Raw genomic sequence first — 22,721 nt, 5'->3', positions numbered from 1 at the left:
CTGAGCAACCTGATCTGACCCAGAGTTCACTCTGAGTGGAGGATTTGTACCAAAGTCCTCCATGAGAATGAAAGGGAAGAAGGGAAAGGGGAAGGGGAATGGGAAGGGACTTTCCTTCTTCAAGAATACTCATTTGATGCATACCTTATTTGAAAATAGTACAACAGGAGTTCAACATAAATTGCTAAAAAAAGGGGGTGAAAATTGTTTTAGCTAGTAAAATTAAATGTATGCTGTAACTGTTCACACCAGTTGTCTCTGTCTACTGTTTTATCACTGTAGCTGGAAAGTGGAAGAAGCATGTCAAGGGAGTCAAAACAAAGATTCTATATATGGAACAACTGTGGTTGGGTCTGAATTTAGATCTTAACTCTATTCAGGCCAGTTCTTCAAATGCTTGTGTAGGCTAGCTGAATCCACAGTGTTATGCCTATTGAAGAGCTGGATTTACTGCACTGATCTATGTACAGTTCTTGGTGGTCATGGTACAGACGCTGCCTGGGGCCCAAAAGCATGCAGGTTATGAGTGCATCAGCAATCCATAGGGATAGCCAGACATATGGCACATCCATTAAGTGGGGGCTGTTTTGCCCCCATGCTGCTCTTCCTGTTACCTCATAGGAAATACAGGAATTCTGTACCTCCATCACCAGACAAGCTATTTCTTTTGTGGCTCAAGCAGGGGCAGATGTGACAGGTGAGCTTCTTGCAAGTGGATCCAGAAAGTACTTACTGGCCATTTGGTCTTAATTACTATCTTCTTTTTTTTTCAGATTCAGTGTGAGGAAAAACAACATCAAAAATACCTGTAGAGACTAGAAAATAGAACAACTGGTCTCACAGTCTTTACTACAATGACCAAACAGATTTCAGAGTTGAGCGTCTTATTCCTGTCACACCAAATGCCAGCTCTCAAGACAACCAAGTTCCATCTTCATCTGATGCAGGCTTCATGGCTCTTCATCTTCCCTAGTATTTTCAGTTTTACTAACGTAGTAACAAACGGGACCTTCAGCTACAAACAAAAACATTAATTCTCCAGAGCAACGATGGATAGCTTTGAGGCTTTCCTAATGCAAAGAACTGCAGCCAAGTTAAGATCTTTGTTTACTAGATGTATTTAATTTTCTACGCCTTGGCAAGTCTACCTCCATCATTTACTTCACCTGTGTGCCACAGAGGCCAGTCCCTTAACAGAAGTTTGCTAGTCATGTTTCTGATCCCTCACAACTCTCTGGGTACAGTAGATATTTGAGGAGTCTTTGCAAGACACAGGAGTTATTCCATTAAGTGTGGTACATCTGTTCCTCTGTGATGATCCTGACCAACACAAGTATGAAATAACAGGAACATAGTTCTTACTACAATTATTATTTAACCAGAAATGGAAATGTCCTGTCCAGCTGACCTTTGTAGTGTCACCTACAGTCTGAGAGTGCCAAGTGCCAAGACTTAAGTGCCAAGGGTATGGGACCATGGTTTTTACATTTCATCAATATTGCAGTTAAAGATTTTATTTAAAAGAAAAATAGTAAATGGCACATCATGTAATTGCTATTTATTTTCATAAACATGAGGTATTTCAAAGTGCTATAAGACGCAGCACTAAATGTACATCATTGGAAGAAATTAAACACAGAACTTTGCCGTTACCCAGTTCTATGCACCAAACATTAACAAATACATTAACTGGAAGAAACAGGCTAGGAAAAGGCATATATAGTAAATTTCTTTACAAAAGTTTCTTAGTTCAAAAAAGTGATAAAGTAATATCTACTCAAAACTTTCACAACTCATTTTCATACGAAAATATAAGTATCAAATTTAGTTATGTATCAGCATCATACTAAAGTATACAGGCAATGTAAGAATTAGTACAGTACATAACAGAGATTAACAATATATTTGTATACAAAAACATGCTCCTCAAACATTGAGGTATTACAGTACTTAGGTATGAACTTCCAGTCTAACACTGGCAGCAAAAGCCACCTCTCATAACCCAAGACATGTACAAAAGGCAAGTGTGTAGATGGTATTTACAGAAATTCCCACAGGGGTACAAAATGCTAACCCCTAAAGTAACATCTGTTAGAACATAAGCACCATAAAACTTAGGAATGAACATTTAAAAACTCAACTAGATGTCATCAGCAGCTCCAAATGCTCACAACACTTAAAAAAAAAAAAAATCCCCACCATCTACAGTTCTTTAGAAAAAACAAAGGCAGTCCATTGTTGTTTGGTAGTCTTGCAATAAACTCCTTGCAAGAAAATCCATTTGCTCCGTACCCGGATAATATAGTCTGTCAATTACTTCAGGAACTGGATTGAAATTAAAACCAACATTCTTAACGTCAAAAAACACAACTTTTTTATAAAGAATCAAAAATGTGCAAAGTGGCAATGACTGTCCTGATCAGCCAGAAAAAAACACCAAAACAAAAAAAAAAAAAAGTTTAGCAAATCCGCTTGTAATCTATTTTCTTTAGTAATTGTTCTTGTCTGGCTTGCAATTTTTCCTTTTCTAGCAGTAACTTCTGCTCCTCTGCCTGAAGAGAATGAACATATTCAGTGGCTTTTTTCAAGATCACAACTTTTGCAGCTTTCTCATTTTGAACCAGTTCTGGAACATGGTCCCTTAATGTGAGGAAACTTGACCGTAGATCATTACGTCGTTGACGCTCCAGGATATTATGGTTGCGTCGACGTTCACTGTCCTCTGAATCAGAGTTTCGAGGACTTGAACTCTTAAGCTTTGGTTGGATCGTGGGTTTTACTGGACGGGGCACCTCGATTTTTAACTTTTTCTGCGGTGGAGACTCTTCAGTCTCCACAAATGGAGAAGGAGCGGCATAATTATGCTGCTGGTGAATTGGGGCACAACGCTTTAATATCAGTCCATTCTGCTGTGTCCTGACTGATGAAAAAGTGGTATTTTTAGGACGCACTGTAATAGTAAGGGTGGTAACAGACTTGTTGGTAGAGGACCGTCTTTTCTCCACTGTAACAACATCTATTTCTTCTTCTTCATCCTCTTCCTCCTCATCTTCATCATCTTCTGGTAATAAGGGACAGAAAATAAAACAGGCATTATTATCCCTGAAAACACCTTGATTACAAGTATCAGTATTTACTGACAAAATATATATCCAGTAAAAGCAATAATTAAATAACTGATGGGAAAACTAGGATGCACCCACCACTGCAATCAGATACAGATCTGTAAAAGTACGTAATACACGTGAAATTAGCAAAGCACAGGGATTTCTGAAAGCTTGGTAAGTTTGATGAGATGGGGTTTTTTAAACACATCTAATTTTCAGTCACAATGGGGGTACCACCCACACAATCACAAAGGCAGAAAAGTATTTTTAGACAGAATGTATGCAGTTTGAATGGAATCGTCGAGTTGTGGCACAAAAGGCAAGCACAGAGCCACAACACAGCCCCTGCTTGGTAGAAAAGCAGCCGGAAAACGAAACAATCGCTGGGTTTGTTCTGAGGCAGAAGGTGAAGCTGCTCCAGCCGGGGACCCTTTAAGCCGGCGCTTGGTGCACTGCCAAGAAGACAGCTGTTGGAAGTGCTTCCTCACCCAAAGCTGTCAAACCAGACATTAAAGGGACAGCAGCCTCTGAAACCCGGGACGGATCACCAAGTTTGTGGCGGTGGTCATAGGGACCAGCTCATCCAGACACGCCAAATCGCGGTTCAGCCCAAATGGACTTCTCTTCGTACGCACACAGAGAGGATGTTTGGGGCATTTTGGGCTCCGTCAAGACAAGAGCCGCTCTGAAGGTTCACGAGCCCAGCTCCAGCCTGCCCGCACGGCGCCTAAGGGAACGCGCACACGGTCATCCCCCATAAATCTGTGCCCAGGGTGGCGCTGGCAGCTGCACCCGAGCGGTGGCCGCCCCCCGAGCCCCCCGGGGGCAGGAGACTGTCAGGGCGCCGGAGGGTCCCCAGCACCGCGCAGCCGCTCCGGGCTGGAGCTGCAGCCCGGCGAAGGCTCCGAGCGCGGCGCAGCGGCACAGGGCAGGGGCGGGCGGGGGCTGCCCGGGCCGCGCCCGCCGCCCCGCGCCTGCTGCCGCCTGCCGGCCGCCCCGGCCCCGCCCGCCCCCTGCGCAGCCCGCGGGGGGCCGCGGCCGCCAGCCCCGTCCCCACCCCGCGCCGTGGGGCCGGAGCGCTTACCCGAGTCGCTGAGCGTGTCGTCCCCGGAGGTGCTGCTGCTGCTGCTGCTCGCCCGGCTGTCCCCGGCGGGGCGCGGCGGGCGGCCGCCCCGCGCTGCCCCTCCGCCCGCCGCCGGCGCCTCCCGCTTGTTGACGGGGAAGGGGAAGACCACGGCCGGGTCCACGCACTCGGGCACGGCGCCGCCCAGCTCCGCGCGGCCGCCGGCGGGGCTGCCCGCGGCCCCCGGCGGCGCGGCGGGCGCCTTGCTCTGCAGCTTCTCGCTGACCGCCCGCTCCAGCTTCTCGCGCGCGGAGAAGCCGCTCCACATGCAGTCCTGGATGATGATGGAGTTGAGATTGCTCGTCACGCCGGAGCCCGTCTCGAAGAAGTCCCCTCCGTCCACGCCGTCCCAGAGGTCGGCCTCGGGCGGCAGCAGGAGCAGCTCCGATGCCCAGTCCACGGGGTCGGTGGGGCGGCAGCCCCACAGAGCCGCTGCTCCCCACGGCACCGGGCCCTCCCCCGGAGGGTGCTCCTGGAGCCCGGCCCGGCTGGGAGACAGAGGAGGGGTGGGCAGCAGCTCAAACTTTTTCCAGATGTCCTCGCCCGGGGGAGCGGAGTCCGGCCCGCACAAATAAAAGTCATCTTCGTCCGGGTAGAAACAAGGCTGCAGGGAGTCAAACTCGAGGTCTGGGTTTTTACTGACCATTCCTGGCATTATGGGTCTCTTTTTGCTGATCCCTGGGTCAAGCAATAGTTTCAAACACAAGTTTTATCGGTATTTCCACCAAGGGGAAGAAGAGAGGTTCTCCCACTACCTGAAACTAAAACAAAAAAAAGAAAAAAAAAAAGAATAAAAAAGAAAAAAAAAAGAAAACAAAACCACAATTAAAAATACGAACAAACAGAGACGAACGTGACTCCCTTCTTCTTAACGGAAGGAAAAAAAATTAATAATCCCATTATAAATAGCAAGCAAGAAGGAACCTTTAGAAAGTTGAGCAAAAAAAAAAAAAAAACAAAACGCATCTCACACACCTTTCTCCTCCCGACTCAAGAGACTGAAATCAAAGCGCTCAGGTAGTGCTCCCCCGTGCAGAGCCTGCCCCGCCGCTCCGTGGGGACACAAACCCAGCCTGCACAGTCCAGCGGGGATGCACAGCCTGTGTACATAGCCCTCGCCTGCTCTCCCCAAACCGCTTCAAACGCTCAAAACAGCACAGTAACTGCAGACAGATGCATGGCTTTGATACCGTAATCTCTCCAGAAAGACTTCTTAATATGCCAGCAAAAGCAGAGGAAGTTTACTCCTTTTGTCACTGCGGAGCAGTGCAAAGGGGAGAGGAGAAGGATGCAAAAAAAAAAAAAAAAAAAAAAAAAAAAAAAAAAAAGGGGCGGAGGGGCTCTTTGCAACTTCGCAAATCGCCAGTTCATTCACTCAAAGCGAGCCAGCGAAATCCGCACACAACACAAGGGGGGAGGGGGAGGAGGGGAAATCCAGCAGCAACAGAAATTATCAACCTTATGTAATAACCTCACGCATAAAAATGCATTAAAACCACCCCGGCGCCACCAACAAAGCCTCCAGATTTGCCAAGAAGGCACGGGAAGTTTTTCCCCGCTTTCTCCTACAACAACGAGGTTGCAGGGACAGCAACTCCGCACATTCGGCCACTGCATGCACGCGAACCTCCTGCAAACACACCAGCTCCCCACCTCCGGCGAGTGCGCGCTACTGCCCTTACCTCGGCCGGACCCCCCACTCACTACCCACGGCCAGTCAACCACAGCCCCATTCCTTTGCCGAGAGCTCCGTTGCATCAGACATTAAAAAAAAAAAAAAAAAAAAAAAAAGGAAAAAAAAAAAAAAGAAAAAGGTTTGAAGTCCAAAAAAATCCAGTCAGCGTCTCCCTTCAGCTCGGTTAAGGTAACGCGAAAGGAAATTGTTCTGCTGGGTTTACAACAGCTGACGCTGAGACGGAGACCAAAAAGGGGTGAAAAAAAATCCATGAAAAGCCTTATGATGAAACGCCGAGAAACGCGCCCGGCTCGGCTCAGCTGCGCTCCCGCCCCGCCCCCTGAGCGCCTCCAGGACTGTGCATTTTTCTACTCGGGAAATACATTAAACTCTTTAAAATGCAAAGCAGTAAAGAGGCACCTACAAAACACTGGCGATCTCAATGCGACAGCTCCAAACCAAAACACAAATATCCTCCAGGATTTTCTTCTGCTCAGTGAGAACCCCATTCAGCCTCCGCTCTGCCCCTGCGCTCCCCTTCCCGCCCCATCCTTCCCAGTTCGGCAACTCAAACGCGATGGGGAATTCGATTTATTTGACTGGGATTTTGTCTTGCAGCCCAGAACCTGCAGCTTCCTCTTCTTACCTCCGTGGTGATGGTGGTGGGTGTGCGAGGGGGAGGAGTGGCGGGGGAAAGGGGAGAGGAAAAAAAAAAAAAAAAAAAAAGCAGCTGATGGTGTCTGTAGCACTTTCCGCGCCCGCCCGCCGGCCCCCGCAGCCGCCCCGGCCTCCGCATCCACCCTCTGCTCGCAGACAGATGACTGTCACTGCCTGCCTTTGAAGCGGCTGTATATTATTAACCCCCAGATAAAGGCATTAAAAAAAAAAAAAAGGGGGGGGCAAGTTAAAAAAAAAAAAAAAAAGAAACAACAAAAAAAAAACCCTGACACGCTTGGGAGGGAGCACTGGGAAACAGCGGGAGAATGGCGGGAGCGCCAGCCCCGCCCCCGGTCCACGCGCGCAGGGCGGGGCCGCGCGTTTGGCGCCAAAAAGCCCCGTTCGCTCTTTATGCTCCGGGAGGGCGTTCGGGTGTCGCGGGGCCGCCCTCAGCCCCTGTGCCGCCCCTCTCCGCACCACGCCGGCCCCGGGGAACGTCGCCTCCGGAGCGGTTCCTCCCCACCTCCCGCCGCTGCGACCTCGCGCGCAACCCCCCGGGGCAGTTGAAAATAAACAAACAAGGGCTAAGCAAAGTGGCCGGGCGAGGGAGTCGCTCCGACGCAGGGCTCTGTACACGATCGGCAGCGATGCCGCCCCGCAGGCCAGCGGGGCTCTCACGCCGCCGCGCTGCCGGCAGGGCCCGGTGCGGGCGGCCCGCGCTCCCCGCGCTCAGCGCTCCGCACCGGCACCGCGCCCGCCGCGCCCCCGTTCCGCTGCCAACGGCGACACCTTGCGGCCGCGCGGCGCAGCGGCGGCGCTCCCGGCGCCCCCGCGCATTGCCCGGCGGCAGCACCCACCGCTCTCTGCCTCCTTCCCCGGCGGGGCCACGGGACGGGACGGAAGCGCGGCGCTCTCCTCGAAGGTGCGCGGCGCCGGGCACGGGTACGACCCCGATCCCGTCGCCGCTCGGGGCGGTGCCTCCTTGCTCATAGGCTGCAGGTTGAGGCGGGGACTGGGGCGTCGCTCGCAGCAGGCCGGTGGCGGCGGGCGGCCGCTTTGTGTGCGGTGGCGGCGGGGCCGCCTCCTGTCCTGCCTCAGTGGGGGCGAGCCCGGGCTGTTCAAACATGGTGGGCACGGTAGTGGGAGACAGAGCTGGGCCTCGATGGAAGCGACTGAAGAGGGGGAGGCTGCTCGCGAGAGAGAGGAATAAACCCTATGTGAGGCAGGGTTGTGCTGTGTGTCCCTTCGGCTCGTCCCCTCCAGCAGTTTCGGGCAGCAAAGTCCTGCTTCTCCCATGTGGTGATCACTCCTCGTATCCATGTCACGCTTCACTGGCCAAAGCCTGGAGGTTTCGGCGCCGTTCAGCGCCCTGAGGCGGCCTCGGAGCCGTCGGGGAGGCGCGGTGCCGGGGCTCGGCGGTGCCGGGACTCGGTGCCCGGGGCTCGGTGCCCGGGGCTCGGCGGTGCCGGGGCTCGGCGGTGCCCGGGGCTCGGCGGTGCCCGGGGCTCGGCGGTGCCCGGGGCTCGGCGGTGCCGGGGCTCGGTGCCCGGGGCTCGGCGGTGCCGGGGCTCGGCGGTGCCCGGGGCTCGGCGGTGCCGGGGCTCGGCGGTGCCGGGGCTCGGCGGTGCCGGGGCTCGGTGCCCGGGGCTCGGCGGTGCCGGGGCTCGGCGGTGCCCGGGGCTCGGCGGTGCCGGGGCTCGGCGGTGCCGGGGCGCGGTGCCCGGGGCTCGGCGGTGCCGGGGGCTCGGTGCCCGGGGCTCGGTGCCCGGGGCTCGGCGGTGCTGCGGGGCCGCGCACCGCGGCGGCTGCGGGCGGCTCCCGCGGGTGGCCCCAGCCGAGGCAGCGAGCTCGCCCAGCTCGCCCCCGCCGCCTCCGCTCACCGCGGAGCTGGCTGATCCAGGAGCCTCGACTGGTCCGGCTGAGAGCAGGAAAGGCACCTGGAAGGTGAACCCTCTGCACCGCGGCTTCCAAGCGCGCGGGATTCAAGCGGGGTGCTGAAGGTGACCTTTAGATGCCCTGCTCTGAGCCGCAGCTTGGCCTAGGGAGCTGTGCAGGGGCACCATAAAGGGAGCAGCGCCCGACCTGCTGCTCTCGAGGTCGCTGCCAGCCCCTGTGGCATCAAGCTGGCGACGTATTTGAAGCCAGGTTTGCCTGAACTGTGGTGGTTTGGCCTCCCATTCCTCTAAGGCACTTCAGATTCAAGACAAGGGAATTCATTGATTAGCAAATGTGTGCTCAGTACTTTGAAGATGTAAAGTCTTATGAAAGCACAAAAATTTATGAATGTCCATTTGGATGATTTGGCTGGCCAGAAAAAAAAAGTGGGATTTTTTTTCCCCCCTCACATTTCAGTAACCTTAAACAGGTTGAAGCTTGTGAGGAGATATGAACAGTTAGCATGTGGGTCACAGAACTTGTAAACAATTTATTAATTCTCATCACTCGATGACCTTTGTGAATTTAAACAATTATATATGATTTTCTCCTTTAATTATTTTTGGTTTTTATCTTGCCTCTAGCATTTTTATATATGCAAATATTGTTATGTCCATCCAAAAAGGATATGGGCTGCTATCTTATTTCCTGTTAATTCATTACAATTTTCATCTAGATTTCCTCAACAGCCTTTTTAAATTTTCCCTTTTTTTATTTTTCCATATGTATGTGCATGGGATTACCATCACATAATTTACCATCACAAAACCATCATCTTCTAGGAAAGCTCTATTGTGGCATGTGATATCTTTTGTAGCACCCTGAATAAGAACATTAATAAAACCTATATTTTAAAGTAACTTTCATTGGCAAAAAACATCAAACCAACAAAAAACAAAACCCCCCACAAACAGGAAATGGAAAACAGTGTACTGAGAAACATTACTGTCTATGAGGAGTAACTCTAGGTAAAAAGCCTTGTTAAAACCCCAGATCTATTGCTTTATCTTCTACAGTTGAGAAAGAGGTGGAAAACTTTGGAAAGACTGGACAAATCCTTGTAGTGTTTTGACTGACATTTACCTTGGGCTCTTTTATCAATGTTTACGTTTCTTTCTCTGATTTATTCTGTCCCTGAAATGGCATATATGAAGAACCCTCAAGGCAAATGAAAATCAGAAATTACTAGTAGTTACTGTACATTTGTTATTATGTTATTTCACTAGAAAAAGAACTTGGGGATTAAGATGTGCTGATAGTAGAAGTGGGTCCCAATAAAAACCAGTTGTGTAGCAATTATGTTTAGGCATTGTAAGAACTTATTATCTGGAAAAATAGAGAAATGTAAAAAAGTATGTAAAAGTCTAAAGGATGCTTTTACTTACACAGTGGTAAGAATCTTAAGTGGATCCAGTGGTCTTCATTGTGGCCTAGCAAGTACCCTGGGAAAGTCCTGTGCTGAGAGCTCAGATATACATAATACACAGGAAAGTTATGGTCGGGGCTGCTGTACATCTTCCCATTTGTTGTCATTGATTCATTAAGAAATGCTGTGTGAAGCAAATTTCTCTGGCCACACACACACCTCATTCACCCTCACAGTCTGCAGATCTATTGAGAAGATCAAAGGAAATTATAGTATTATTAGATACGTATGCAGTTGTCTTCCTCAGAGGCACAAACATTTCTGCTTTCTTTTCAGAAATAATGTATGTATTCTCTTGCATGTTACACTGTAGAAGATTTTATAAATTGTCTTGTTAATCAGGGCATGGGGAAAGTGGCCAATACCCCAGTGTTCTGAGTGCACTTGACAAAAGTGTGACGGCATTGGGACAATTTATCCCTGTTCTGTGTCAACCAGCAGAAGCTATATGTGAAACTCTCAGTAGGACTAGAAAGGATGTAGGTATGAAAACTCATAGACCTTTTTCTTTTATTAAAAAAGACCTAATACACTTCCTGTTAGATAGCAGTAGTAAAATTTTATGGTAGATTAAGTATTTGAAGGTAAGTATTAAAGTTAACAGTTACAAAAGCTGCCAGATTTAGAGCAGCAGATTTATTCCTGCACACGTTCAGTAAACTTGCTAGGGAGTTGTGCTGCTCCCTGCTGTGTAGTTGCTGAGGGTATGCAATCTAAACTATTTCTCTTGCTGATTTACCCACATCCAGGTGAGACAGGCTTAGGGACTGCTCAGTGACACTTATGGAAACTGAAGCAGATTTCCCTGGTAAGCTGATTGTAACAGTCTGAGATCACAATTGCTTTCCCACAAGTTTTTGCAGAGTGCATCAGTATTGTCCATTAAGATAAGAATATAGTGCAGTGCCATAATATAGTGCCACAAAGACCTGCAAAGAATACAGATGTTCTTGTGACATAAAAGCTCTCAATTAGCAGCCACAATACCTTGTGCTTGTATAATGTTTCACATGACCAAGACATTGAAAACTGTCAGTTATTTCACTTACAGTCACCACAGAGCTCTCTAGCCAATCTCACCTGTGCATCCAGAAGTACTTTATGGAGTACCTAGTAATCAGAGGTCTAATTCTATTTGATTAGAACTAATTTTGAAGCCGTATGATTCATAAGAAGTAGTCTGATAACAGAATAGCAGTGTGGCTGCTGAAAACAGCGCAGATACTGGATTTATCTAGTGGTAAAGGTGGATTAATGCTCCACCTTTAAGTGTTCCTAGATATATCACAAACCATCTTTCAAAAGGTGGTGAAAAGAGGTTTTTTCCTTCTGTGCCTTTTATGTATACTTGGATTCTTCAAAAATAATTGGTCAGACCAGTGTTTGTGTACTAGTCTTCTCCCTGAGCTTCCTTTCCTTTCTAGCTGCTTAAGGAGCATTGGAAGATTTTCATTAAAACCAGAAGGCCTAGAAAAATATATTTTATATTTGACAGAAGCATATAGCAATTTCTCAGGAGAACATCCTGCTTGCAACAGATTTTCAAACCCTATATATGGCTAGATAAACATCTAAGCATTGGTTATCTTACTGTTGTATTCTAAAGCAAAGTAAAACAAAAATAACTTCAAAAAGTTGCAGGTGAGACCACTAAGTGACGTATTTCACAACAAAGTGTTTATCTAGAATCACAGAATCAGGTTGGAGGAGACCTCTGAGATCATCAAGTCCAACCTGTGACTGAGCACCACCACATCAACCAGATCATGGCACTGAGTGCCACATCCAGTCTTTCCTTAAACACATCTAGGGATGGTGGCTCTACCACCTCCTGGGCAGTCCATTCTAATTTAATCACCCTTTCCATGAAGAATTGCTTCCTAATGTCCAACCTCCCCTGACACAGCTTAAGACTATGTTTTCTTTTTGCCAGTTGCCTGGGAGAAGAAGCTGATGTCTGCCTGGCTACAACCTCCCTTCAGGAAGTTGTAGAGAGCCATAAGGTCTTCTCTGAGCCTCCTTTTCTCCAGGCTAATAGTGTGTCCTGCTGGCCACACTATTCTGGTACAGGCCAGGATGCCACTGGCCTTCCTGACCACCTGGGCACACTCTGGCTCATTCAGTTGTTGTAGACCAACACTCCCATGTCTTTTTTCTTCGTGGCCACTTTCCAGCCACTCTGTCCCCAGCCTGTAGTATTCCAGGGGTTGTTGTGACCGAAGCCCATGACTTGGCACTTGGTCTGTTTGAACCTCATGCCATGTGTCTTGACCCATTGATCCAGCCTGTCCAGGTCCTTCTGCAGAGCCTTTCTACCCTCCAGCAGATCAACACTCTCACCCAACTTGGTGTCGTCCACAAATTTGGTAATGGCAGACTAGGTATACTCTAGCCTAATGCAATGATAAAGTTGTTTTTTGTTAGAATAATTCGGTAACTCTTGAAAAAAGTTAACAAAAGTAGTGCACTACAGTTGCTGCTTTTCCACTTTTTTTTTTCTTTTTTAATTATGGTGAATATAATATGTGTTCAGCACACCGAGACACTGATCTGTATCACCATGCTGCAAAGAAATGTTGATTGTCATCTACCAGTAATTCTGAGGGTATCAGTGATGTAGATTTTTGCTGTGTCTTTCAGCCACAGCAAATATGCCAGACCTCCTGCAGAATTAGGTGTCTTTGTAAATGATCTTATCACAGGTCTTCAGTTTTTCTTTGAAAGTCAAGGGTTTGAGCCTCTTCAGTCAATATCCACTCCACTGCCTGTTAAAGCCAGGGAAAATTAATTTAATAAAGCCTAGAAGTCTCATATTTTGCAGTTTATAGGCATGGAGGGAACTATACTGAAGGGCAGTTTCCTGCTTCTCTTGACCTGCTGCAGGCAATAGGCAGGTGGGAAGAGGGCTGGTGAGGTCTCAGAGCTTCATCAATTTTCCAGTGGTCCGTGGAAAAGCCAGTCTTCATCAGGAAGACTTGTTCTCAAAGAGATTAATTCCCTGAAAAGCTTAATTTAGCTAAAATATTTTTAACACCATAGCAGGAAAAGTTGTTCAGTGAACATTGGAAGATCTTTGAGGTTGTTCATACAGCTTTTAAAATGGCTACTTATATATTTTGTTCCTCCTTCTTACCAACTGACTGAACCGAGTGACTTTACCTGGATCTCTCTGCTTCATGTCACATATTCAGTCATTTAGTTTTTTGAAGCATTGCAACATTTTATGTTTATATGTGCTTAAATATTTTATCTTTTTTTGAGCAGTTAGCCAAGTGTGCATTTTTATGCAAGCTCACTTTCCTGACTGGTTTTGAAACTTTAGCTCAAAATGTTTCTCTGGTTGCAAAGCTTTTTAAACTATTCATTATAATGAGATATTTTACCAGATAATTCACGGAGACAAATGTGAAATGTGCAGTTGGGAAGGTAAAATTATAACCAGTCACATAAACCTGTCCTCATTAGCTCCTTTCAAACATGTCCAAATGTTACCAATAGAGAAAGACATCCTTGGAGAGTGGCTTGAAATGTGAATTCTTTAGTTTTCAGTTGGAATCTGCTTTATGTTTGAGAGGAAGGCTTTAATTTCCTACATCTGAGATTAATTTTCAAATGCAAGCTAACAGGAAGATTAGCCTTTAAGGACTATTAGTGACTGGCCGGAATGGTGTTGGTGACTAGAACATAAAAGGGGAAAAAAAGGAAAATATGGACTTAAGAGTGAATAAGGGGATGCATCAAGCTAAACTCTCAGCTGGTGTCAATTGAAATGGCTTCCTTCCAGTGGGACTGTGCCAGATGAGACCAGTGACAGATCTGCCCTTTGTGATTCCAGCTTTAGTCCTGGGCCACAGCTTAGAAGTAGTTTTCTGGATTGTTTAGTTGGTTCTTATTTTATATGCAACATATAGAGCCTTTACTGATAACCTGTGGGACATTCTTCAAAGCTTTGCTGTAAGAACTGTTAACAGCAAAGGAAGCACTTAACACTTATTGCAGTAATGAAAATATCTTCAGACACATTAAAGGCCTTTATGGAGTTTTGATGGTTTTATTATTATTACCATCCCTGCTTTAGTAAATCAGCAGGTCAAAGTTTTGTTTATTTATGTCAGAAATTATTGATGTATCTTTGGCTGCAAGCAGATGTGAATGAAGGGCTATGCCATGATCTTTGGGTGTCTTACCATTTCCTCCTTTTCTGCATGTCTTTCATAATCTCCCAACAGAGAGCTGACTGTGTCCTTTATTTCACTTCAGCTAATTTCCATGGGCTTCTGTGAAACTTTCCCGCTGTTTCCTTGACAAATCATGGATATCCCAGCCTTGATAAAGGCGTTTGCCTCCTGGTGAAACAAATTATTACTAGAGATTAGAAACCAGATTCAACAGAGCTAGGTTTGCATTTGTTTCAGCAACTTCTGTGATCTCTTCATATGTTTGATATATATATATGTTTTCCAGGCAAATGCAAGGGGGTTTTGTATGAACCACAGCTTGTAAGTCAGAAAATTGCTTTGAAGGGAGCCATGATCAATAGGAGGCTGAAAGAAGAGTCTTGTTCTGATCATTGTACATAATTTTGTAAAATGATTTAACAGGTTACAGACTGCATGTGGCAAACTGAGGTGAAGCTGAAAAAAAGAATACAAGACAGGACAGCATGTTAGTCATGTAGCTACCCCAAAGAAGGTATGACTGAGAGAAGAAAAGGTTACATGGAGTTTTGGTTGAATGATATTATAAAGCATCATTTAAAAAAATCCTTTAAAACTGCTCACTTGTTTTGCCTTCACTTTTAACAAAATTATTTTATAACATACTTTCAATTTAGGTAATTTGAAATGTCAGTGCAGAAGAAGCAAAGGCAGAATGTCCTAGCACCCCTTAATTAAAAGAGTTTAAAAACATTGCTGTTTGATTTACAGCTGAGAAAACTGAAAAGCATATATGTAGTACTGTTTTCACTGTTATACTTTTTAATAACTTTTTATACTTGTTAATTTCTCTTTTGATCATTGTCTAGGAGAGACTTCCTTGTTTTATTGTTAACTGAAACAACCAAAACTGTAATCCTGCTTTGGTAATGCAAAGCTATGTTCATGTGATCAGTCATCACATGTTAAATGTTTTTTCATCTGTACTCTAATATTTATGAGCTATTACGGTATTGAGTTTTTCTGGTAATGAAGATATTTGTTTTCCAGTGGCATAATTTCACTGCTGAAAACAATTTCTACTTAACAGAACTGAAATGTTCTTGATATCCACAAATATAATTCTGTCTAATATCAAAGTTTAGAATAGATGGGCCAGATTAGCAGAGGAATACAGAAATGTACATTACTTCAAAAGAGATGAAATTTATATTAAAGGATGAAAATAATTGTGAAAAGTTATGATGTTTTGTTTCTATTCTGAAATTACCCAAGTCTTCTAAGAAGAGTTTTCATTGCATCACTTACAGAGTGCTAAATACATGACATTCTGGCATGATCATTGTCTGAAACATACTAGCATTGTGCTGGCATTCCTGCTTCTTTGACTTGTATTCGGGGTGCAGGCATCTAGATCAGCATTAATCAGTGCAGAAAATCACATTTGTGTGCCAGGGTTTCAGACTGCTGGTGAAGACTTGTTCTTGGCAGGCCAGCAGGACAGATACAAGGTTGGAAGGCATCATCCTTGCAGTGTGTCATGGTGTTGAGGACTCAGTTTTCAACTCCTCTGGAAAAAATATTACTGAAATGTTTTGTTTCTAAGCAATTAAAAAGACCCCACTTTGGTAGTTTAATGTACTTACAAGAAGTACCAGTAAAGTGAGTATAGGTAAACATCAGTGGGAGAAGAGTGCTGTATTTATGTAGAAGCATGTCTGTGTATGTGTTGATGTACACACATGTGCATGTGTGTGTGCACAGGTGTGTTTTTCTACTCCAAGTTACCATTCTAAATCTGTTTATCTTTTTCAGAAATTAAAAAAAAAAAAGTTGACTCTTTGTCTATAATATTTTTCTTTTTTTAAAGGATGATATCAGTATTATATTAGTTATCTACTTCTACAGAGGATTCGATATGTCTGCATGGGGACAGCAGAGCATGAAGACCATCCCCAGTTCACCTAGGCTGAAACAGGATGATAAATCTGCGAAGCACATTTCATTGTTGATAGCTCAAGTACCAAAGGTATATAAACTGTATTTGCTTGACCCACTGCTCAGGATAGTAAGTTTTCCCCCTTCGCAAGGCTAATAACCTGGACTCAGCAAAATTTTGAAACTTCTGTAGTGTGTCATTCTGACACTTAACCAATGCCAGCCAGGCAACTGCGTTATGTTTGAGCATGCTGTGTGGATGCACCATGTGTAAACAGGGAGAGTATTTGTCTTAAGACAAAAAAGAACTATTTAATATTATTCACTGTCTATTTTGTTTCTCTTATTAATATTTATAATCATCTTTCTGGTCTATGACTTTGTTGAACAATATGCAGTAGAGTTGGACTCATGGTAGATGATCATAAAACTAAGATAGGATGAAAGAGTGTGTCCTGGGGTTTTGATTCTAGTTTTAGTTTAACCTTTGGAGCTGTAGCAGATCATACTCAAGCTCATGTCAATTTTCATGCTAACTTTCATTTTTCCTCACTTGTAGAAGGGTAGTGGTGGTTGGTACCTCTGTGAAGTGTTTTGAGAACTTCAGGAAAATTGCTTGTTGGTAACTAAGCCGGTGAAAAATGACTAGATTTTTGTTTTGTAGTATGTTTCCACTAATATGATGGGGGAACAATGCTCTGCAGTGAAGGTGAATTGGTCTGTGATGTAGAAAGTAAAGATGAATGTTGGAATGGGACAGAGGAATTTATTTCGCCTTAAGGAATGGCTGCAGTGCAAATGTACATCTATGGTAGTCATTATAGGCTGCTTTTCTAGTCAGCGGAGAACACTTGCCATAATCCATTTGACTTTTTTTAGATGTCTGCTTGAGGGTAAGATAAATAATGCCGTATGAATAATGCTCATTATATAATTTAATCTTACATCCTTACATCCTACTATAGAGATGTTGCCTGCTGGTCTGTATTGGTTGTGGTTGCTTTTGTTTGGCTAAAGCACCACTTTCATTAGCTTTCCTTAAGACTAATTTGTACTAGTAAACTAGTAAACTAGATATTTTGTAGTGTTGATACTACTTTTTCCTGTTAACGCAACATATCCTGCGTTAACCCTCAAAAGTAGTTAATGAAGCATCTAAACAGCAGTTGAAGCTGCTTCTCATGGAGAATTGTCAGGTTTGACAATTCTCAGTGTCAAACATGACACTGTCATGTGCTGAGCACTGGTCAGCAACTGCTGTGAAAAATGAAAGGTACATTTGGCATACACAGTGAAATGCTGAAGTGGAGATCAGTATTTTGACAAACAGCTTAGTCTGGCTTGGTCAGCTATTGGGATAGTTGCATACATATTTTGCTATATTATTTTGATTGCACTACTTTTGGTTTTGAACTGAGGTCAGGATAATTATAGAGAGTGTCACTGCTTAACAAGGCTATAAAAATGTCTACTCAGTTTCTGCATCTCCTTCTCAGGTGCAATGACATTTCTGCTTGGTTTTGTGAGTTGTGTCGTTGCATATATTTCCTTGATGGTTGTAATATGAGTACAAGGCTTTTCAATATATTTACAAAAATATATGTTTCATCTTCTTTGGAACTGGGATATTATTATATACAGAGAGTAACTACATATTTAGACTGTGTTATTTGTGCAAGCTTGTTCTCATGAAATTAACATAAAGAGAGTTCTCATATGCACGTAAGTGCTGGCATTTTTTTCCTGGAGCTTGCTTAGGAATCTGAGTTAGAAGTAAAGGTGAATAATGAAACGTGATGTATGTGTACATTCCATGTCCCATTATGCTGATAGCCCTGTATCTGTCATTTTGGAGATGACATGAAAAGATAATGAGTAAGCCTTTGTGCATATGCTGTGGCTCAGAGAAGGAAAAAAGCTCTTCTAAGGCTTGCATGTCATTAGCGGTTAGTATTGGAAAACCCCCTTCTGCTTGTCTTGCCTTGTGAGATGTGAGACTTGAAAGAACGTTTGCTTCTTTTACTGGTTTGAAAACATATTTAACCTCTGAGAAAGGAAGCCAGGGAAAGCATTGAATAACTTGATTTACCATCTCTTGAAATACCTCCTTTACTAGTTCTGTGCCAGAATCTGAAGTGCTGTAGTGACAGCAGCCAAAAGGGAGTGAGGATTTGGATAGAGATAAAGGGAAAGATTAAAAAAAAAGAAGTCTAAACCTATATTTAATCCAATGGTCTCGTTATCTGAAGCTGGCCACTTCCAGGAGCTCTGCAAACCTTTCCTTTGGTGAATGAATTGAGCCCTGTGCTATAATGACAAATACTTCTGGGAAATACTTGTGGTATGTTAATGCTACAGTGAAAAAGTACAACTGAATTAGATAGAAAAGGTATGATTTTTTTATGTCTGTGGTGCATGTGGTTTATGGAGGCAAAGATGACCCATGAGAGTGTCTGAGTTGTTGAAAAGCAGGTTTTGGAATGATATCTCAGGAACAGCTGCTGCTGAGAATGGGGGTGGGGGGATGTGCTTATCAGTGAAATGTCCAATAAAATTCTTGGACTAAATTAGTCCAAAAAAAAAAAAGAGATTTATTAATGTTTCAGATGGATTTATTATAAAACATTTCTACTTCAACATTATTCTAAAATTTTAATTCACATCTTTGTAGTTAACTTTCAGGTGGTTGGTTTTGGTAAACTACTGTCTTAAACCAGCTAAGAACCTTTTTCACAATCATCACAATATTATGTACTTGGAGTATCTCCTGTTCTATAAACTATCTGGGACAGAGAGCTCCAAAGCTCTAAGAAAAATGGTTTCAGGTCTCTTTGGAAGTACATGATTGCCCCTAAGTAGAAGTGTTAAGCAGCATAAATCCTAATTTGAGAATGTCTAGTAGTTAGGCACTGCAGAGCTGAATCTAGCAGTACCTGGGTCACCCTTGTGACTACGTGTTGCCTTTGGAGATTTTGGCATTGGGTGAGCTGTATGCTCCCTGTAATTGTACTTGAATTTCACATCCTCCTTTTCTATCTTCATATAAATGTCTGCTTGGTGATTGAATGCTCATAAGGCAGACATTTAAAGCTATATTATAATTTCACTTTTCCCAGACATGACCTTTTTATTTCTGCCATTAGAGCCTTGTTCAGGGTAAAAAGGGAGTACATCCTCACATCTGGCTGTTTTCTGGAGTAATTTCAAAGCTGTAGCTGAACCATGAGGACAGAAAATCCTAAACAGTGTCAGCAAGTTTTGAACAGTCCATAGGAACAATAATAATGACATAATGTCCATAATGACTATTTTGAAGAAAGGTGCCACACATAACATCATGGCAATCACAGCAAGAGGCCACAACTGTTTTTCTGTTTTGTTTTTTTTTTTAATCAAAGTGGGAAGTGAGGAGTGGCAAAACTGAAGACTTTGGAATGTTGTGAGGTCTTGAGAATCTTAGGAAGGCTGAAGGCCGAGAGGCTTGGAGTAAGAGGCTTTTCAGTGGCAATGGATTTAAAGTTCAGCATAGCAATGGAAAATAATTATCTTGCAAAGCCATTAGTGAGAATCTGAGTCCTCTACTTTTGTTGTTATTTAATGCCACTGGTGTATGAGATTGTCATCAGAAGAATGTTTGTTGCTTGTTTATTCCAGTCAGGAAAGTTGTTAATGAAATATGTAGTCACATAATAATTATGTCATCAAATACACTGCTACAAAACTCTCCTTAGTGAAGAGGAATTTCCTTTGCATCCTTTGCACCTGATGATATTTTTCAACATAAAATATGTCAAAGCTTAGAATATTATCTTGGCAGAGCATCATACCATTAAAGCAAGATTGAATATATCCTGTCCAAATCTCTTGCTTCTTGTAATGGTGCCTAAGGCTTCAGTCTTCCAGATGTTGATACTACCAGCATTTACATTTTGAGTGAAAACCCCCTCTTGTTACCACAGACACTTCACGGTAGAAATTCTACACTTTTTTTTTCCAGAACAGTTTATGTGATGTCATGTAAATATTGTGATGGAAAAAAAGAAGCAGATTTTTTCCCCCCCTTCAAAATTATTTGCCTTTAGCAATTATAATGAGAAAGAACGGGACAGCACCTATTTCGTACTCCTTGCTTCCCAGTGTAGGTTAAAGTTGCACTGTTTGCCCATAAATAGCTAAAAATTGCCTTGGTCTCAGGAAGGAAACAGAAGGTGCTGCAGTAGAAATAGAAGTGAAGGGGCAGGCAAAACCTTCCTTGCACTAACACTGTCCAGACATCATCAGCATTAAACTTAATGAGCCTTATTTACACTGAGTCAGCTCACTCTGCTCTAGCCTTAAAGGGATCCTAAAACAAGTAAGAATGGGAATAATTCTAAGTTTTAGTAATTGACACAACTGCTTCCACAGGGGTTCGAGGGATAGTGGTATGACAGTTCCATTTTCTAAGTTTTGTTGGATACCAAAGGCAGCTTGCAGCCTTCTTGCTGTGGTGCTACAGCTTCACACAATTTTTGTGATTTAAAGGCAGGACGAAGTGAGCAAGGGATGACAAAGGGATGATCTAATAGGACACTGAAAAGAGAAATACATCTTTCTTGGTGTATATTATTAATAATATACTATATTAGTAATAATAAAGTTGAGGGAGATTGCACAGGCTTCCATTGGAATGATATAATTTTTTTTAGAAGAATTTTATCACTACATGCATATCCAAAGGTTGCTTTGTCCTGCTCTCATTCACGAGTTTAGCCATCTTATGTGCTCAGTGTTTCTCTGGGTTAGTAGCTGAGGCTTGAATCTAGTAAAAAGATTAATGGTGCACATGCATAGACTAATTTTCCAGTCCATTGCTACTATTTTTGTGCTGTACACTCTAAATTGGAGTTTGCAACTGTCAGCCTGAAGAAGAAAGGCGTGGCTTGGAGGACTGCTGATCAGGATCAGATAGTTCAGCCCATCACCCTCCAACAAACAGATCTTGGGCAGACCATTAGTAACAGTTCCAAGAAAAGTCATGAATACACTACCAAGCAGAATGTCTACGCATTACCTGGGTCATGTGTGTATGGTTTTGTGCTAGTGAGATATATAGAAGGAGAAACAACAGTGATAAGTAACACACCAAGTCTTCCATACAAGTGAGTTATAAAGCTAAATGACTTTCCCAACTGCTGTTTTCCTTTACACAGCAACTTTGCACGGGAACACCTTATTAGAAAAGAATATTGGGACTGTGATATGTGTGGGATTCACTTACAGGTTTTACTTACTCAAAATAAGAGGGATCAATCTTTTAAAACTCACTTTACATTGTGCCTTTATATAGTGGCAGAAATATACGTCGCCTATACATTGTGTATTCAGCAAATGCACACAAATATAGAATGTCATGTGCTCTTTGTTTTGTGCTTGCACTTCAAATAATTTCTGTTCAATCACGATATCTTGTGGCATGGATGGATGCTTGTTTGTAGAACAAGTAAAATAGTTCCTGAGCTAGAAAGGTCATAGATGGGGCAATGGGCCTGGGGACCCAAAGCTGGAAAATGTATTAACATAGTTTAATCAGTCATACTAAATTCCACTGTGGCATATTTCCTCAACAAATTAGTTAAAAGGATTCTGGGTTCTGTCACTGGAAAAGAAAACACTTATCTTTATTCTAAAAATATTTTTTTTCTTTAATTATTGTGTCTGAAAGTTTTTTGGGTTTTTTGTTTGCTGAGGTTGGGGGGGGGGGGTTGCATTTTTATGAGAGTCAGTGTAAGTTCATGCTCTAATGTTTAAACCTTATATTAGGATATTTGGTCTTTCCTGTAAATTTTGCCAGAGCTTTGTTGTGTAGCCTTGATCAAGTTACTTATTCCTTCTGTCTCACTTTCACTGTATTCAGGCGACTCTCCAGCACTCTCCTAAACTTCAATGTGTCTGTAAAATGCAATACTGGAATGTGGTGTTAATATCAAATGGAATTTCTAAAAATTACTGCCATTCAAAGAAGTAGTAATTATTTGGAGATTGTCTTATGCAGCATGTTCTCTGGTGAAGAGCCATCACTTTGAATATTGAAAGAATGTGCATGCAAACCATTGGTGTGTTTTGGCAGAACAGTGTGCTTAGGTGAGCAATCCTAAGCAAAGGAGTGCAAATGTGAAAGGATATCAGTGAGATTCCTTTGAAGAATGACTGTGGTTGTTTCATTTCTAGAATGATCATGTGAGTTATGCTACATTAACTGCCACTTGAATAGTTTGAAGCTAAAGTTAGAAACCAATTTATTGTTGCCATTCTTATGCATCCTATACAACTGGTACCCTGCCTCCTTCATCCCTTTAGAGGAAGGGTAAGAAAGGCACTTCAGGAGAGAATACAGTTCCTTTACTCTGGGGTGACTCTGCAATCATTAACACCAGCACTCTAGTTGAGCTGCTCTCTCAATACATTCAAATTGAAATTCCTCCTCTATTAGAGTGCTACCTCTTTTTCACAAGTACCTTGTAGAGCTTTATAGCTTATGAGCTTCTTAATGGTGGCATCCCACCCTGAAATACACTGTGCTGAAGAACTCATCTGTGGTTGCTTTTTTCTTAAATAGATATACCTAATGGATTTTTAAAAAGTAGAGAAGTGATTCACAAAATTCAGTAATTAGTGATATGGTAAAAATAGAATTCTTCTAAATCACCTTAAAAGTTGGACT

General features: G+C 43.6%; 1 protein-coding gene across 3 annotated transcripts; it reads right to left on the bottom strand.

The window, feature by feature from the left end:
• Positions 1-1,543: 1,543 nt before the first annotated feature.
• Positions 1,544-7,471, bottom strand: MYCN (MYCN proto-oncogene, bHLH transcription factor). Of its 3 annotated transcripts, none has more exons than XM_077782438.1 (3): positions 7,420-7,471; positions 4,192-4,991; positions 1,544-3,058 (listed from the first exon to the last, which is right to left on the bottom strand). In XM_077782438.1, the coding sequence occupies exons 2-3, from the start codon at positions 4,883-4,885 to the stop codon at positions 2,460-2,462; spliced, it is 1,293 nt and encodes a 430-aa protein (XP_077638564.1). In that variant the 5' UTR covers positions 4,886-4,991; positions 7,420-7,471; the 3' UTR covers positions 1,544-2,459. The 3 variants fall into 3 exon arrangements, with proteins under 3 accessions (XP_077638564.1, XP_077638563.1, XP_077638562.1); XM_077782437.1 differs by lacking the exon at positions 7,420-7,471 and adding an exon at positions 6,552-6,604 and having other exon boundaries at positions 1,544-3,061; XM_077782436.1 differs by lacking the exon at positions 7,420-7,471 and adding an exon at positions 5,913-6,144 and having other exon boundaries at positions 1,544-3,061.
• Positions 7,472-22,721: the final 15,250 nt, after the last annotated feature.

This window comes from Lonchura striata, chromosome 3 (genome assembly GCF_046129695.1).
Source record: "Lonchura striata isolate bLonStr1 chromosome 3, bLonStr1.mat, whole genome shotgun sequence".
NCBI lineage: Eukaryota > Metazoa > Chordata > Aves > Passeriformes > Estrildidae > Lonchura > Lonchura striata.
The sequence above is the reverse complement of the archived record's forward strand: the minus strand, read 5'-3'. Positions and strand labels throughout refer to the sequence as shown.

Coding starts and splice junctions, on each gene's coding strand:
- MYCN (XM_077782437.1), bottom strand. CDS start 4,885: ATGCCAGGAATGGTCAGTAAAAACCCAGACCTCGAGTTTGACTCCCTG. Junction 3,062..4,191: donor CGACACGCTCAGCGACTCGG/GTAAGCGCTCCG, acceptor CCTTATTACCAG/AAGATGATGAAGATGAGGAG.